The following is a 19,489-nucleotide window of genomic DNA, read 5'->3' as shown; positions in this document are numbered from 1 at the left end:
CACACATAAGAAGAGATTTACAAAACAAACATGATACAAGTCCAAACAGAGCAAGGGTGGTTTTAACTCTGGTAGTTTGGGAGTAAGTGAAAGGTTGTTAGAAATATTAGTGTATTGGGAGGGAATTGTAGTGAAAAAAGCTAGTGAGTAAAGGAAGCAGTTGAATCAGTGGAGGAGATTAAGGAATACAGTCATACCAGAAGGAGAACAAGAATGGTACGGTAGGACAACTAAAAAGTAGAGAGTTAAGGTAATTAGAAAAAGAGGGGATATACACAAATGAGGTGTGAGGGAAGAGAGAAGTAGTAATAGATAAACATTATGGATCAAAGAGGTAAGAGTGAGAAGTCCAGCTCATACATAGTTATCAACCATTTATTTTTGTTCCGGTATAGATCTAAGTGCAAGGTTTTCAATGTTTTTTCATCATTAGAAGTGATTTGGGGCATCCTATGTTTATTGCCATTAATTGCCAAGGCAAAATAGATGCTCAGAGAAGGTTTTCTCCTCCACTCTTCTTGCTCCGAAGCGTTTGGTTGCTAGTGTGGCATTCTGCTGGCTTCTCAAGGTTTAATAGAGGCAGGACTGTCACAAGCCTTTGTGAGACCTGTGATATGTAATTTTGGTGGGACGGTTTTAATTAGAGATGGGTGAAAAAACAAATTGCTAAAACGTAAATGGAGCAAAATTATTATTTTTGTTTAGTTCACATGCAGGGTGGAAAACAAAAATTCTCTTCAGACAAACTACACAGACTACAGACCCAAGAAGATGTTCTGAACGAATACAGAAAAACATGGGTGCAGGCTGCTTACGCCTCTGTGGATCAGTGTGGAGAACTGTGTACTATCCACAACAATTCAGTGGCTACTAGCAGCCGAAATGAGTTGTGTAAATACGTGGATATATTCTCATTGGCCGAGTGTGTGGTCAATCATATTGCTATTCTTTCAGCAATCTCATTGGCCACTCTTTCCACCTATCAGGATAGGGCCATCTGTCAGACTCAACACTGACTGTGCTCACCGTGCCCAGTAGTTTCGCAGCACTCCTTGGATTGCAATGACATAATCATCAGAAGCTCACCTGCTAATTGAGCCCATTATAAGACTACAGGGATCCCTTGAAAATGGAAGATTTGCGCCTTTGGTTCACTTCAGTGTAGAGCAATCCTACCACTGGGGTCAGACAATCGTGCAAAAGCCCCTCTGTCCTGACGTGCGGATACCCTTACAAGGCCAGTACTTTGGCCAGCAAACAGTTCTTGAAAGCACCTGCTCAAACCAGCAGCATCTCCTCCACCCCAGATCAGAGACTCCTACACTCCAGCGATGTCACTGCTCACACACACACATTTCCAAATTCCTCCTAGTAATATCTATCTATCTATATGAAATTTGTAACACGCGCAGTTACCCAGGGGCATCCCGGCGCTGTGAACACAGGAAAGGAAGGCTCTCACTCAGGATACGATAGGATAGGATCCGCGACTCTACTTTAGCCTCCATACGTGACCTGCAGTGCTCCATGCTCCTCCATCGCTGGGGCACACAGCCATTGCTTTCAAAACACCCCAGTCACACCCTACAGTACTCTGTCCTGTTTCAGTGGTAGGCGCACCATGACTCCAAGACGCGCCGCTGTCGCCCTGCAGCAACCCCTGCTATGTCACCCCTCACAAACCTTTAAAAGATCCCAGTCAAACCCTGCATTGCTCTATTTCACATTGTAGTGTGGAGAAGTGTGGCTCACTGGTTAGAGGAGGCAGACCCTGATGCAGAGGTCAGACCCGGGACCAGGGTTCAATTCCCGACGCGGCAGGGTCTTGAGCTCAAAATGTCCACGGACTCGATAATTCTCGCCTCGGTGCCTACTCGAATCATGGCTTCACACTCTGCAACTCTAGGCAATAGCTTGCTTAATTCCCACTACGGCCCTACCGCGATGTGATGCCTGGTCTTCACCTTGGGGATTCCCAGTAGGGGTTATCTCGCAGGGAAAGCCGGGACGGGTTCCCAAAGCCAGCGCTAAGAGACCTGTCGGTGATTTGGCGCTATATAAATCGAAATTAACATAACATAACATAACAGATGCAAGACCTCTCCTGATGCACCACAGACCTGCCCAACAGGACCCCCTGCTTGTCTTATACACCTACGCCTGCTGTATTCGTCACCAACATTAAAGTTGTCAGAAGCAGCACCGCAGCTACTCCAGGTCAGGAGGCAGAGATCTGTCAATGCTCCTCAATCCTGACCCTTCTGCCCCTTCTAAAAACCACAACAAGCTACGAGGAGGCTATCAGAGCTGACCTGCAGCCCCCGCCCCACCTTTTAATACTTGCAGCCACACTCACAGACTTGCCAATGCACCTTAATATTAATCACCGAATAATTCAGTTCTGATACTGAAGCTCTTAGGCAGCTGTTCAATGCACTTTAATCCTATCATAGAGCATCTTCTGCATTTTAAACCTGAGCCCTGGACAGCTCTGCCAGTCGCCTGCAACACAATAGCTTTTGAAAAACTGCTCTAAGATTGCACTTGTATGATGGCAGAATGTCTTCAGGTCATGGCAGGGTCATTGTCCTGGGTTTTATATATCCGGGACATGTAGGATGGGATTAGTTCCTTTGATCCCACTGCACGATCAGATCTGAAAACAGTGGGTTTTAAAATAAAAGTCCAGGCCTGGACTCAACAAGGATACTAACCCTTCCACTTCTGGCATGCAGCCCTCATGACATTTAACTACTGACCCCCCACATGGCGCTTTTGCTGCATCCCATTCCTCACCTGTGGGCGTGACATGAAAGTCCCTAATAGGAATCAACATTGACAAGACAGTTAACTTTCAGAGCTTTACATAAGCTGCACTTAGCCTCGGGTCTGGCCTTGTCTGTAATCCCTGCACCTTTTCTTACCTTTCACACCAGCTCTTTGGCCCCTGAAAAATATGAAAACACTGCCATCGGATCATCCTGTTATACTTAAATTCAGAGGAAAGAGCTGCCCCTTTAAATAATATAACACACTCCAAGCTGTCTGGAGCCGGGGAAATACATGTCCTCCTCTTTCCAACGTAAACTGAACTTAAACCATTAAGGACATACCTTGTTATCTTGTTTGCTTTGTTGCCTGTTTACCTTTTGGCCCTGAGCAGAAGTGAGGGCAGGGGATCTGGAGAGTGATCAGCCTGGGTAAGTTAGCCCCGGCTCTGCCCCCCCTTGTGACTGTCTTGTATAAAGGAGAGAAGCAAATCAGGATTTTGCAGATGAAACTATTAACGTGTGCTATATATTGAATCTCTACCTACATATATTTGCGCACGTTGCACCTTGTATATGTGATGCATAGAAAATTCTTAGTCAAAATCCATTAACCATGCAGAGCATTCTTTTAACATACAACAAATGATTTTATTAGACTTAATTACATTGCAGGCTTCTTTATGGACAATATATCAATTGCACTGAACTATTTACACGCCATATTTATACTTCCAATGGAGCCTTCCTAACAGCTCATAGCTATGAACAGAAAAGGTTTGATAACAAATCGGGCCAAGGGTCTGGGTTTAGAGTTTGGCGAATTGATCGCTCCATAACAAACATGGCGGATGTCCCTGATGTGTGTGAATTAATGGAAAAGTGAAAACTGAGAAACCACACTGGAGGAAATGTAATCATGAAAAAACTATTTTAAGGAAAGAAAACTTTGAGGAAAAACCAAAACATCTTAAAATTAAAGGAAATATTTTAAAGTAAAGATCATTTTAAGGAAAAAAACAAAATGACATTAGAGGTGTGGAGTTTAGGACTAGTGTGTTTTTTTGGGGGGGTTCAGGGATGGAACTCTTTAGGGTGTAGTTGTAAGGGGTTCAAGAATAATTTGAGTACAGGCATAGAAAGGGTTTTATAGGGTTTAGAGATGGGTGGGATAGCGGGTGGTGAGGGGTTTAAGGAGTGAATGGAGTTAAGGGGTGGTGAGTGGTTTTTAGAGTTCACAGAAAAGTAGAATTTAGGGTAGAGTAGAGGCTAGAGTAGGGTAGAGTCTTTAGAGTTCAGGATGGGCAGGGGTTTGGGGTGGTGAGGGGTTTTGAGGATGTAGGGATGGATGGAGTTTAGCTATAGCAAGGGGTGTTAGGGTTCAGGGATGAGTAAGGCTTAGGGTGATTAGGAGTTAATAAGGGTCATGGATGGATGGTGTAAAAGGGCTGTCAGGGTTTTTAGGGTTCAGGGATGGGTGGAGTTTGGGTGTGCTGAGGTGCTTAATGGGTATGGGATGATGGAGGTTCGGCATAGAAAAGGGTTTTTGGGGTTCAGAAATGGGTGGAGTTAGGGATAGTGAGGGATTTTATGTTTCAGAAATGGATGGCTTTTTGGGGTGGAAAGTGCTTTTAGGGTTCAGGAATGAGTAGTTTAGATGTGGTGAAGGGTTTGAGGGGGCAGGGGTTGATGACCTTTAGGGGTCTGGGATGGATGGTGCTTATGGGTGGTGATAGGTCAACGAATTAGAAGTATCCAAAGTAATTTTTGATAATGTAAAAGATAGAAATATGAAATAATGTCCCTGAAGTAAAGAAATGAAATAAATATCTCAGCCAAAATGGTTCCTGAAAATAAGACCTGCACACACTTAAAAAATAGCTATTCATAAACCAATTTCAACCAAACATACTGTCAATAAATTGGTTTCTATGAAAAGGTAAATGCCATTTGTACTCGAAATCTCCATCAAACAGCTTACATCAATTGGTTTCTCAGGAATGTATTCCATGAAATAATTTCCCCATGAAATCTCATGCAACCAGAAATCCTGTTTGCATTATTATAAGTGGATTATCTCCTATAGCACTTGTAATTACACAGACAGGATATTTTTCATTTTTTGTGACAGAGTACCTGTCCACCAAAATCTGAGGACCTGTTTATAGGATAGGATATAATGGGATTTATATTTCAGTGGACGGGATGTCCGTCAACGTTGTTACAGAGTAACCTATATGCCAAGATCTAAATCAGACCCTAAATTAGGACGAAAGTCTTTTGATAACTCTGCAAAGTAGTGATTGAAACTATACGTATCTAACTTTTAATTTGATTTGTCCATTAAATGTGTATTCCTCCTTATTGCAGCAGCTTGCTTTTCTTTTTTATTAGTTAACTTGATCTTCCTTTTTATTGGGTTTCTAATTTTGTTATATGGCAGCAATTTCCTATTTCAACCTTCATTTTCAAATTAAGCAGTGTTACAAGTATTGGAATGTATAAATACCGGCAGTACAACAATGTCGCTCAAGCTGTAGATGTTGGTTAGCATCGGGCCCTACACTTAGATCCCTGTAAAGATGGTAGATGGGTGCAGTTGATCAAGTTGATCAAGTTATTCAAGCCTAAATGACTTGCTAATTACAAATAAAGGGTGAGGTGGGAGATGGCCTATCTAGGCAAGGTTCCTCAACAGGTCCTTGTATGCTCTTCATACAGAAATATCATGGATTCCTCTAAGATCTCTGACACCCTCTCACTATGGAGACATACAAAGAATTGCAACATTCAGAAAATGCACACATTTGCAAAAAATATAGTGATGGAGTGAATCAAAGTCTGAGAGCTGGTGTAATAGGAAGCGTGCATGAGGAACCATGTTTCGGATTCTGAGGAAGCGATGACTCCCCAGTGTTCCTAGAGGCCTAATTGAGTATCCAGTAACATGTCTTTATATAAGTTACACAGTTTTGATATTTTCTACCTATTCAACCCCTTTTTCCATCAACTTGCAACTTGCAGTCTGTATTTTCACCAATACCACCTGTTGTAAAGTAAACCCTACAACCACGTTTTGCACATGAAAACCTCCTTCAGCTTCCCAAACACATGCAGCAATCCAGTTGAGATCTACCACCAAGGAATTGCTACAAAACCCAGAGAGCACATGTAGGACACAGCCTTCTTTAGGAGCTTGTCTGACTAGGCTTATCTCTCACTAAGCTTGCAGCCCATCCATGCACCAGAGTCCTCATTCCCACAATGCCTGGCAGCTAGGATAGTGCTTGTCAAAGTATCTTGTGGTAATATTCATTATGAAAGGGTTTAAGCTACAGGAATGTCATTGAATGGACACATTGATCTCTGGTCTGTGTTTTCACATGCAGGTGCGCAACCATTGGCACAATCGGTCTGGGGGAAACAAAATCCTTCGACTGTGGCGGGATGGCAGGGCGCTACGTCACAGTCAATATTCCATCCGTGACTGAATATCTGACCCTTTGCGAAGTTCAGGTCTTCGCAGAACCCAAGCCAGGTGAGTCTTACGTTGCCTGGGAGAGGAGGCTCGGCCTATGGTAGTGGGGGAAACGAGAAGTCAGGTGGAATCAAATGTTGCAGCGCTCTACCTCTCAGCGAGAGGTGGAAGACTTCGCTTCATTTCTCACTTGTGCTCTTTCTCCCAGGTGAGAGGCCATGCATCACTACCATTGCTCACTCTTTCTCCTAGCCTTCAAGCTGTCTCTTTCCAGATCACTTCTAGTTCCCTTTACAGGTACCCATGAAGCGAGAGTAGATAGTTAATGTCCCTAACAATGATAATCACTGGGTATGTAAATGAGCTGCATTGAGATATACTGTATGTGAATAAATCATATGTCGATATCCCAAAAAGCTAACTTGGCTGTGCCAATTCTTCAGACGGATTAGGGCCAACTTCAGCTGGTTGGAGAAGTGACATCACACAGCCTTTTTCAGTGCTTAATTTGAGCCTGTGGTTTCTGGGGCTGGGCGCCGGCGCTTAATTGTCAAGACCGGCACACGGTGGCGCTGCTCATCTAATTTAGAGATGAGCACAACCACGGTTTATAATTTCAATATTAATGTAAAAACTACAAACACCTACCTCCCTAGCCATTCCTTTAGCTTTGGGGACCTGGAATGGTCTGAACTGTCGCATTTGCAGGAGAGAGATAATTAGTAGTTGTTAGTTCCGCCATTGGCATTGATGACCAGGGCAATGGGTGGTGCAAGCTGCGGTGGTCTCTGAGTCAGGGCCCTGGCACCTATTATTTAACAAATTAAGCACTACTTTCACCGCTGATGACATCACCACATTGAACGTGGTCCCACTCCTGGCTCTTCCTCAGCCTTTCCTTTGCTTCTGGGGGAAGGAAAATGACAGAAAGTAAACATATGTTAGTAACCTGTTTACAGTCTGTTCCTGCCACTGCCTCATGGCCCTGAGTATCAGAGGGAGGGCGAGGTGCCGCAACCCCTACTCAAAATTACCATCCATGCCCTCAATAAGTGAATGTTTGAAGGTCATGGCATTCTTTTTATCCACCTTCCAGGCTGAAACTTCTAATTTCATCCATTCTCATTTTCTAGGAACATCTAGGGTGGCACCAGAAGGATTGTGTTGAGCAATGACCTCTCCATCCTCTCTCCTGTAGTGACCAATGTGGCTCGTGCAGGTGTGGCCTCACAGTCCAGCGACTACTCGTCACAAACAATCGCAAGCCGAGCCATTGATGGAGTACTGAGCAGTAGCTTTTACCTAAATCAAATCACTCACACAAACATTGATCTCCCAGCCTGGTGGAGGGTCGACCTTCTGGCCACGTATCGCATTGCCTCAGTGACCGTGACCAACAGAGCGGAAGCTGTGCCTGAGAGACTCAATGGTGCCGAAATCCGAATCGGGAACTCATTGGAGAAGAACGGCATCGTGAACCCCAGGTAGGCCATCCTTAGGATCTCACCCAGTGGACCCCGTAAAGGTGAATGGAACTACAGTGATGGTAGTCTGTGCCAGAAAAACCAGAAGTACAGAATATAAATGATCTGGTGTGACATATGTAAGATTACTGGGGACAGCAGACCACAATGTCTGTGTTTGCATTTAATTAAAGGTATATTTTTTAAATGCAGACCATTTTCCCTGAAGTAAAACAGGATGTGTTTCAAAAACAAAAATACAAAGTTTTATTTTCATGTTGTAAGAGTAGGCAGTGGTCCGTGGGAACACTGCCTTCTCTTAAAAATCTTTTTTTCATACATTTAGAAGGGGTTATGGGTCCCAATGGGACCCCTCCCCATTTGTGAATGGGTTTCCACCTACTTGAATTAGTCACAAAACATTTGCACATACCAAACGAAGTCCCTATTAGGAAGGGACCCTTAACACGCCCCTTCTTAATACCGAATTGTTAACTCATTTTGCAAGTCGGTAATAGGTTACTGAATCGCAAAATAGGGTTGGTACATCTAAAAAGGCTTTTCTTGAGGTCAAAACAATTTATGACATCAAAAACCCTTGCACATCTGGCCCTCAGTATCTGGCTTCCAATCTCTGGGTTTGCTTTTCTCCAAACTTGGCTCACTGAGCCCCTCTGTCAGGGGTTTGTTAATAGGCCCATACTTTCAAACTCTCCGGGTCTGACCCAATTCTTAGAATGCGGTTGCTTATCCTGGGACCGGTCACCTCTGGGGGTCTGACACCAGTTGCAGAGTGTGTTGTGCTGTCTCCATGTATGTGGTCATTCAAGGTCTGGCCCAGAGCCCCATGGTATATCGGCTGCACACTTAGACTGCAGTCTGGCCTCAGTCTCAGAGTTGCCATGGTGGCCTCCATACCTTTCACTCTCTGAGTCTGATCCCACCCTCTATGGTTAGCACAGTGAGAGAACTCTTAAGGCCTGAGGTTTTAAAGACTAAAAAGAAAACACTGTGCCAATGTTTTATTCATCGTATTGTCTTATGAACCAGAGAGGCGTTTGGCACACTCAGCACCCTGCTATTCTCCTCACAGGTGCACCACTATTGTCTCACTCGGCGCTGGAGTGACGCAATCCTTCAGCTGCAGTGGTATGTCTGGGCGCTATGTGACGGTCAACATTCCTGGACGCGCAGAGTATCTGACGCTGGGTGAGGTGCAGGTCTTCGCTCTTCCACCAGACGGTGAGTTTCAGGTATTAATCAATTGCGGGGCGGGCATCTATAACTGGCAAGGGAAGTATCTTGGAAGTGTATCTACCATTGGCACAAGAAGGGTCAGTACTTGGAGGAGGGAGGAAGGTGATAGTGTATGTTTGAGTGGCACAGGAAGGGTCAGTACTTGAGGTGGGACGTAAGTGGAAGTGTATCTTTGAGTGGCAAAGGGAGGGTAAGTACTTGCAGGTGGGAGGTTTATATGTGTGAGTGGCACAGGAAGGGTCAATAGTTGGAGGCTTGAGGTAGGTGGCAGCGTATCTTTGAGTGGCACAGGAAGGGTCAGTACTTGGAGGCTTGAGGTAGGTGGCAGTGTACCTTTAAGGGGCACAGGAAGGGTCAGTACTTGAGGTGGAGGGTAAGTGGTAGTGTATCTTTGAGTGGCACAGGGAGGGTAAGTACTTGCAGGTGGGAGGTAGGTGGCAGTTTATATGTGTGAGTGGCACAGGAAGGGTCAGTACTTGGAGGCAAGAGGTAAATGGCAATGTATCTTTGAGTGTCGAAGGCAGGATCATCGCCTTTTTGATTAAAGGTTTTATGCGCAGGGTATCAATATGGAAATTCAGTTGTATAAATATTAACAACACTACTGCACTTTTTTCATAATAATATGTTAGTGCGACCCAAGCCATGACCGCTGTGGATATTGTTTTATTAATATGATGTTGCATTCTTTTAATGTCAATTTGAGCACTTTTATTTCTTATTTGTACACTGTTTACTCATACGCTCTATTAATTGTACATTAAATTCATGATCCCTATGGTCATTCTTTTATGGTTTGCTAAACTGAAATAAAGAAATTTGATGACGATGATAATAGGAGGTGGGAGGTAGATGGCAGCGTATTTTAGCGTGGCAAAGGAAGGGTCAGAACTTGGAGACTGGAGGTAGGTGGCAGTGTACCTTTAACTGGCACAGGAGGGTCAGTGCTTGAGGTGGGAGGTAAGTGGCGGTGTATCTTTAAGTGATGCATGAAGGGTCAGGACTTGGAGATGAGAGGTTGGTGGCAGTGTATCTTTGAGTGTCATAGGTAGGATTATTACAAGGAGGTGAGAGGTAGGTGGTGGGGTATCTATCAGCTGCCTTTAAAAGAAAAAAGTAAGACATTTGCTTGTACGTATAACATTTATGTTATTTATATATTGGCCATTTTTCAGTGTTTAGGGTTGGGTGAGGGTATTTGGTGGCTTGGGAATTTTTGGCTTTTAGTGCGAGTATGGGTATGTTGGTGGCAAGGGTATTTTTAGGATTTTAGGTGGGTAAGGGTACTTCAGTGACCTGGGTATCTTAGGGTTTAGGGTATTTGAGTGACAAGGGCATATTTAGGGTTTAGGGTTGGTAAGTATATTTGGGTGGCAAGGGTATTTTTAGTGTTTAGGTTGGGCAGGGGTGTTTGGGTGGCAAGCGTATGTTTAGAGTTTAGAGTGGGTAGGCCTATATGGGTAGCAAGGTTTTATTTAGCTTAGGTATTTTAAGTTTTAGTGTGGGTAAGGTTATTTGGGTGGCAAGGGAATTTTTAGGGGGTAAGGGGATTTTTGTGGCTAGGGGATATTTAGGGTTTGGGGTGGGTACGGATATTTGGGTGGCAAGGGGACTTTTAGTGTTTAGATTGGCTAAGAGTTCAGGGGTTGGTGTTGATAAGGTAATATATATAGATGTATTTATCTATCTATATATATACTTTGATAGATCAATGATGAATAAGGGTGCATCAAGATGAAATTCTGTTATTGCTATTTCATTTAGAAAAATTGCATGAAGTTTGATTTGAGAAGGAAAAAAATATAAAGATCGGACCCCATGCATTCGCTACTACATATGATAATAATTAGGTGACTAGATGAAGCTTTTGAAGTTTTTTAAATCAATTTTTAGTTGTTAATTTCTGGAGATGTATAAATGTATATTTTCCCTGAAAATTCACGGTAAGCACACAGTTGTAAGGATGAAGTAGTGCATCAAGGTTAGAAGAAATGATGAATTGTAAAGCATTCATGCAGTCATTTTTTGCTATAACTGGCTAAATGTTGATAGGTTTGTAGATTTCTGATTATGCATTTATGAAGTTATGAAACAGAACCGCAATTAATAATTTTTTCTGTATCTATACCAGGAAATGTATTCATACAGTTATTAGTATTTCTTCCGTGTCTATTCCCACAATGATGCACTGGCACTTTAAATTGGGTAATGTTCGATGCATGGTCAGGTGATCAAGGCAGCTTGGACGGCCGAAAGGCGTCCTGACGTTTCATGAGAGAGAAATAAAATAAGGCTGCACAAAAGTTTGGTCTGCGCCCACACATATATATATATATATATATATTACCTACTGGCGGTCGCCAGTAGGTATATATAGTTAGGATTTTTTCTCTATGGGATTTTTGAAAATTCTATGTCTAATAACTTTGGCGTTTGTGGACGGAATTGGCTGAAATTTTCAGGAAAATGGAACATTTTGTTTCTGAGCAGCCCCTGACAATTTGGGGGGGTTTCATCAAGGGGGGGCCGAGAAAAAAGGGGGGTCCCAAAACACGTTTTTCCCATGTTCATTTCCATAGGGCGGTTGGCCTCACTTTTAGCTCGAACGGCTGAATGGATTTGCACGAAGCTTGGCAAAATTGTAGGGACTGTTAGCCCGATGTGCCTTTGCTAGGTCTCAATATATGTGCTCCAGTGGATTTTGAGTAATTTAGGTTCAAAAAAAGATATATATCTGGGCGGAGCCTAACCACACATCTGATCTGATTGGCTGTCAGCACTTCATCCAAGAAGTGTTGGCAGCCATCTTGGGACCAATATACATGATAGCACCTCATTAAAAAGCATTGTAGTTAATAGAGGGTTTTAGGACTTTAGTTACATTATAAATCATTTGTTGATGGTACCATACTCGTTTTAGGAATTGTGGTGGGTTCTAAGGTGATTTTACCATGTGAAAAAAACCTTCTGCTGTGATATCATGAATATTGTTTGAAAGAAAACTAATATCTCATGATTTTCCCACAGTGGTTTGGAAGGGGATCTATAAGCTAAACTGAAAGCATATTTTCTGTAAATTCACATTATCTTTCTCAGTCATGTGAAAATGAAGTCTGACATTCTCAGTAAAACATGTACATCCAACAAGGACAGAGACTGTCAGTTGATTCCTTTGTGTTCTACTGCAGCCTCCTAGAGTGTTCTAAAGAACAACTAGAGCGCAAACAGTCCTACTTATTACAAAGGTATGGCACACCTGAAGCCATCTTGATTGGAATAAAGTGGTAACTCTTAAAACATTTAATTTAAAAAGAAACAACATGAGGGGGTATATTTTGCCATAGAAAGTATGATTAGTGCTGCAGAATGAAACATTAGGGCACATTTTGAGTGACTTCTCAAATCCTTTTCTATTTCATTAAAACATTCTGACATGCAGTCTCCCAAAATGGCCACCAGAGACAAAAGAGCCCAATGTAGCCCAAATATCACCCAGATGTAGCCCAAGTATAGCCCAATGACAGAATGTCCCAGAGTGTTCTAAAGAACAACTAGAGCACTAACAGTCCTACTTATTACAAAGGTATAGCACACCTGGAGCCATCGTGATGCGAATAAAGTGGTAACTCTTAAAACATTTAATTTAAAAAGGAACAAAATGAGGGGGTATATTATGCAATAGAAGGTATTATTAGTGCTGCAGAAAGAAAAATTAGGGCACATTTTGAGTGACTTTTCAAATCCTCTTCTATTTCATTAAAAAATTCTGACATGCAGTCTCCCAAAATGTCCACCAGAGACAAAAGAGCCCAAATGTAGCCCAAATATCACCCAGATGTAGCCCAAGTATAGCCCAATGACAGAATGTCCCAGAGTGTTCTAAAGAACAACTAGAGCGCTAACAGTCCTACTTATTACAAAGGTATGGCACACCTGAAGCCATCTTGATTGGAATAAAGTGGTAACTCTTAAAACATTTAATTTAAAAAGGAAAAAAATGAGGGGGTATATTTTGCCATATGAATTATGATTAGTGCTTCAGAAAGAAAAATTAGGGCACATTTTGAGTGACTTCTCAAACCCTCTTCAATTTCATAAAAAAATTCTGACATACAGTCTCCCAAGATGGCCACCAGAGACAAAAGAGCCTAAATGTAGCCCAAATATCACCCAGATGTACCCCAAGTATAACCCGATGACAGAATGTCCCAGAGTGTTCTAAAGAACAACTAGAGCGCTAACAGTCTTACTTATGACAAAAGTATGGCACACCAGTCCAGAAGCCATCTTGATTGGAATGAAGTGGTGAGTCTGAAAACACTCAATTTAAAAAGGAACAACATGAGGGGGTTAATTTTGCCATAGAAAGTATGATTAGTGCTTCAGAAAGAAAAATTAGGGATCATTTTGAGTGACTTCTCAAATCCTCTTCTATTTCATTAAAAAAATTCTGACATGCAGACTGAAACATGCACTTTGAATACCAGCAGCAGACGTCCCTGGTGAGCAGTAGCTTTACTACAGTGATCTAATGTGCAACTAGAGTGCTAACATTCAGAATTTATGGCAAATGTGTGACACATCTGAATGCCTTCTTGATGGAACCAAAGTAAACAAGCATTGAAAATGCAATAGATCTCGCCCTCGTTTAAGTTAAAGCCATTCTGTTTGTAATGAGGTGGCTTTTTAGCTTTGCTTTTATTAGTGTTTTTTCAACTTTCATGTAAATAACATGCATCTGTATGCATATAAGTATATGTATACATGCATTTATGTTTGTATTTATATAGATATACAGATGATATATGTTTATATATGTATGTATATATATATATTCACTGAAAAAACCATAGGTTATAGACCATATATAGTTAGGAATTAGCATTTACAAAACCTTGAAAATTCACTGAAAAAACCATAGGTTATAGACCATATATAGTTAGGAATTAGCATTTACAAAACCTTGAAAATTCACTGAAAAAACCATAGGTTATAGACCATATATAGTTAGGAATTCGCATTTATAAAACCTTATTTTACTTACACAAAACCATTGAAATTCCATATATAGTTAGTTGCACTAACTATATATCGCGCACCCGCAATCCACTGCTGATGATGTCACATATTACATCATTCATGACATGGTCAGTGACATCACTGATGACATCACTGATGACATCTCAAATGACATCACTGATGACATCACTGATGACAACATCCAGTGACTGTATGTTTCTGTAAAGTTAAAATATGTCTTACATATTGAAGAATGAGTGGATGTATAAGTGTCTGGATGAAGGATTTAGTAGGTGCATGACTGACTGTAGGAGTGAGTGATTAAATGTGTCTCACTGAGTGCATGGGTTAGTGACTAAACTGTCTTAATTTGTGCATCATTATGTCTGTTGTTCTGTAAACTGTTGCATGTGTTGATAAGTAGCTATATGAGTAACTATATGGGTTATTGATTGGTTGCCCAAGTATTTGTATGGGAGACTGAGTGTGTGTGTGGGTGGCTGGGAGGTGTATGACTCTGTGCATAGATGTGTGAGCAGTTGATTCACTAGATGTATGGTTTCAAAAGTGCATGTGGAAACAGCTGTATGGGCGGTTGACTGTGTGCATGAGTGTATTGGTGAGTGAATGGATATCTCAGTGCTACATGTCAAAGTAAGTACATATGTAAAACACAGTACATGTGAGAGTTGACATATATAAATAACTGTGCATAAGAGCCAGTGAATGTGTGAGTGGCTGTATGGATCATTGTGAACTTGTATCAGGGATTGTATCAGAGAGTAAATATGTGTTAGTATATGTTTGAATAAGTAAAGTTTGTATAACTGTATAGTTGAGGAAATGGAGGTGTGATTGATTCTTTGCATGACTGACTAGGTGTGTGAGTAACTCCATGGATGAGTGACAGTCTGTGAGTGTCTGTTTACACTGATTGTATCTAAGGTTATATTAGAGTCTGAAGAGGTTCATCGTATTATCACATGAATGATATCATCAGTGATGTGATCAGTAATGTCAAATGAGATGTCATCAGTGATGTCAGAATTCCTAACTATATATGGTCTATAACCTATGGTTTTTTCAGTGAATATATATATATATATATATATATATATATATATATATATATATATATATATATATCCAAAGGTAATTTCGTGCTCTGAACCCCTGCCCCTTGCAGCGGAGGGCCTGGACGGGGCAGCCACTCCCCAGATATCCAAAATCGATTCCGCAAAATAAAGAAAGGAATGTCCAGGCCAGCTTTGCAGTTATCCAAGAGCTTTTATTCTTAGCTCCTACTCAACGCGTTTCGAGGTAAAACCTCTTGATCACGAGCCGAATCGATTTTGGATATATATATATATATATATATATATATATTACCTACTGGCGGTCGCCAGTAGGTATATATAGTTAGGATTTTTTCTCTATGGGATTTTTGAAAATTCTATGTCTAATCACTTTGGCGTTTGTGGACGGAATTGGCTGAAATTTTCAGGAAAATGGAACATTTTGTTTCTGAGCAGCCCCTGACAATTTGGGGGGGTTTCATCAAGGGGGGGCCGAGAAAAAAGGGGGGTCCCAAAACGCGTTTTTCCCATGTTAATTTCCATAGGGCGGTTGGCCTCACTTTTAGCTCGAACGGCTGAATGGATTTGCACGAAACTTGCCAAAATTGTAGGGACTATTAGCCCGATGTGCCTTTGCTAGGTCTCATTATATGTGCTCCAGTGGATTTTGAGTAATTTAGGTTCAAAAAAAGATATATATCTGGGCGGAGCCTAACCACACATCTGATCTGATTGGCTGTCAGCACTTCATCCAAGAAGTGTTGGCAGCCATCTTGGGACCAATATACATGATAGCACCTCATTAAAAAGCATTGTAGTTAATAGAGGGTTTTAGGACTTTAGTTACATTATAAATCATTTGTTGATGGTACCATACTCGTTTTAGGAATTGTGGTGGGTTCTAAGGTGATTTTACTGTGTGAAAAAACCTTCTGCTGTGATATCATGAATATTGTTTGAAAGAAAACTAATATCTCATGATTTTCCCACAGTGGTTTGGAAGGGGATCTATAAGCTAAACTGAAAGCATATTTTCTGTAAATTCACATTATCTTTCTCAGTCATGTGAAAATGAAGTCTGACATTCTCAGTAAAACATGTACATCCAACAAGGACAGAGACTGTCAGTTGATTCCTTTGTGTTCTACTGCAGCCTCCTAGAGTGTTCTAAAGAACAACTAGAGCGCTAACAGTCCTACTTATTACAAAGGTATGGCACACCTGAAGCCATCTTGATTGGAATAAAGTGGTAACTCTTAAAACATTTAATTTAAAAAGAAACAACATGAGGGGGTATATTTTGCCATAGAAAGTATGATTAGTGCTGCAGAATGAAAAATTAGGGCACATTTTGAGTGACTTCTCAAATCCTTTTCTATTTCATTAAAACATTCTGACATGCAGTCTCCCAAAATGGCCACCAGAGACAAAAGAGCCCAAATGTAGCCCAAATATCACCCAGATGTAGCCCAAGTATAGCCCAATGACAGAATGTCCCAGAGTGTTCTAAAGAACAACTAGAGCGCTAACAGTCCTACTTATTACAAAGGTATGGCACACCTGAAGCCATCTTGATTGGAAAAAAGTGGTAACTCTTAAAACATTTAATTTAAAAAGAAACAACATGAGGGGGGTATATTTTGCCATAGAAAGTATGATTAGTGCTGCAGAATGAAAAATTAGGGCACATTTTGAGTGACTTCTCAAATCCTTTTCTATTTCATTAAAACATTCTGACATGCAGTCTCCCAAAATGGCCACCAGAGACAAAAGAGCCCAAATGTAGCCCAAATATCACCCAGATGTAGCCCAAGTATAGCCCAATGACAGATTGTCCCAGAGTGTTCTAAAGAACAACTAGAGCGCTAACAGTCCTACTTATTACAAAGGTATAGCACACCTGGAGCCATCGTGATGGGAATAAAGTGGTAACTCTTAAAACATTTAATTTAAAAAGGAACAAAATGAGGGGGCATATTATGCAATAGAAGGTATTATTAGTGCTGCAGAAAGAAAAATTAGGGCACATTTTGAGTGACTTTTCAAATCCTCTTTTATTTCATAAAAAAATTCTGACACGCAGTCTCCCAAAATGGCCACCAGAGACAAAAGAGCCCAAATGTAGCCCAAATATCACCCAGATGTAGCCCAAGTATAGCCCAATGACAGAATGTCCCAGAGTGTTCTAAAGAACAACTAGAGCGCTAACAGTCCTACTTATTACAAAGGTATGGCACACCTGAAGCCATCTTGATTGGAATAAAGTGGTAACTCTTAAAACATTTAATTTAAAAAGGAACAAAATGAGGGGGTATATTTTGCCATATGAATTATGATTAGTGCTGCAGAAAGAAAAATTAGGGCACATTTTGAGTGACTTCTCAAACCCTCTTCAATTTCATTAAAAAATTCTGACATACAGTCTCCCAAGATGGCCACCAGAGACAAAAGAGCCTACATGTAGCCCAAATATCACCCAGATGTACCCCAAGTATAGCCCAATGACAGAATGTCCCAGAGTGTTCTAAAGAACAACTAGAGCGCTAACAGTCTTACTTATGACAAAAGTATGGCACACCAGAAGCCATCTTGATTGGAATGAAGTGGTAAGTCTGAAAACACTCAATTTAAAAAGGAACAACATGAGGGGGTTAATTTTGCCATAGAAAGTATGATTAGTGCTTCAGAAAGAAAAATTAGGGATCATTTTGAGTGACTTCTCAAATCCTCTTCTATTTCATTAAAAAAATTCTGACATGCAGACTGAAACATGCACTTTGAATACCAGCAGCAGACGTCCCTGGTGAGCAGTAGCTTTACTACAGTGATCTAATGTGCAACTAGAGTGCTAACATTCAGAATTTATGGCAAATGTGTGACACATCTGAATGCCTTCTTGATGGAACCAAAGTAAACAAGCATTGAAAATGCAATAGATCTCGCCCTCGTTTAAGTTAAAGCCATTCTGTTTGTAATGAGGTGGCTTTTTAGCTTTGCTTTTATTAGTGTTTTTTCAACTTTCATGTAAATAACATGCATCTGTATGCATATAAGTATATGTATGCATGCATTTATGTTTGTATTTATAAAGATATACAGATGATATATGTTTATATATGTATGTATATATATATATTCACTGAAAAAACCATAGGTTATAGACCATATATAATTAGGAATTAGCATTAACAAAACCTTGAAAATTCACTGAAAAAACCATAGGTTATAGACCATATATAGTTAGGAATTAGCATTTACAAAACCTTGAAAATTCACTGAAAAAACCATAGGTTATAGACCATATATAGTTAGGAATTCGCATTTACAAAACCCTATTTTACTCACACAAAACCATTGAAATTCCATATATAGTTAGTTGCACTAACTATATATCGCGCACCCGCAATCCACTGCTGATGATGTCACATATTACATCATTCATGACATGGTCAGTGACATCACTGATGACATCACTGATGACATCTCAAATGACATCACTGATGACATCACTGATGACAACATCCAGTGACTGTATGTTTCTGTAAAGTTAAAATATGTCTTACATATTGAAGAATGAGTGGTTGTATAAGTGTCTGGATGAAGGATTTAGTAGGTGCATGACTGACTGTATGAGTGAGTGATTAAATGTGTCTCACTGAGTGCTTGGGTTAGTGACTAAACTGTCTTAATTTGTGCATCATTATGTCTGTTGTTCTGTAAACTGTTGCATGTGTTGATAAGTAGCTATATGAGTAACTATATGGGTTATTGATTGGTTGCCCAAGTATTTGTATGGGAGGCTGAGTGTTTGTGTGGGTGGCTGGGAGGTGTATGACTCTGTGCATAGATGTGTGAGCAGTTGATTCACTAGATGTATGGTTTCAAAAGTGCATGTGGAAACAGCTGTATGGGCGGTTGACTGTGTGCATGAGTGTATTGGTGAGTGAATGGATATCTCAGTGCCACATGTCAAAGTAAGTACATATGTAAAACACAGTACATGTGACAGTTGACATATATAAATAACTGTGCATAAGAGCCCGTGAATGTGTGAGTGGCTGTATGGATCATTGTGAACTTGTATCAGGGATTGTATAAGAGAGTAAATATGTGTTAGTATATGTTTGAATAAGTAAAGTTTGTATAACTGTATAGTTGAGGAAATGGTGGTGTGATTGATTCTTTGCATGACTGACTAGGTGTGTGAGTAACTCCATGGATGAGTGACAGTCTGTGAGTGTCTGTTTACACTGATTGTATCTAAGGTTATATTAGAGTCTGAAGAGGTTCATCGTATTATCACATGAATGATATCATCAGTGATGTGATCAGTAATGTCAAATGAGATGTCATCAGTGATGTCATCAGTGATGTCATTTGAGATGTCATCAGTGATGTCATTTGAGATGTCATCAGTGATGTCATCAG

The 19,489-nt window shown here is 40.8% G+C and overlaps 1 protein-coding gene across 1 annotated transcript in view; it reads left to right on the top strand.

The window, feature by feature from the left end:
* The window catches only part of LOC147717869 (uncharacterized), a 238,819-nt gene that overhangs the window by 127,648 nt on the left and 91,682 nt on the right, over positions 1-19,489 (top strand). Inside the window, exons 7-9 of the mRNA XM_086920577.1 lie at positions 6,158-6,306; positions 7,445-7,730; positions 8,803-8,951. Of these exons, the coding sequence (XP_086776703.1) occupies positions 6,158-6,306; positions 7,445-7,730; positions 8,803-8,951 (584 nt within the window). The remainder of the gene's footprint in view (positions 1-6,157; positions 6,307-7,444; positions 7,731-8,802; positions 8,952-19,489) is intronic.

Source organism: Lissotriton vulgaris, chromosome 5 (assembly GCF_964263255.1).
Source record: "Lissotriton vulgaris chromosome 5, aLisVul1.2, whole genome shotgun sequence".
NCBI lineage: Eukaryota > Metazoa > Chordata > Amphibia > Caudata > Salamandridae > Lissotriton > Lissotriton vulgaris.
Note: the sequence above shows the minus strand (reverse complement) of the source record. Positions and strands in the feature narration are given on the sequence as shown.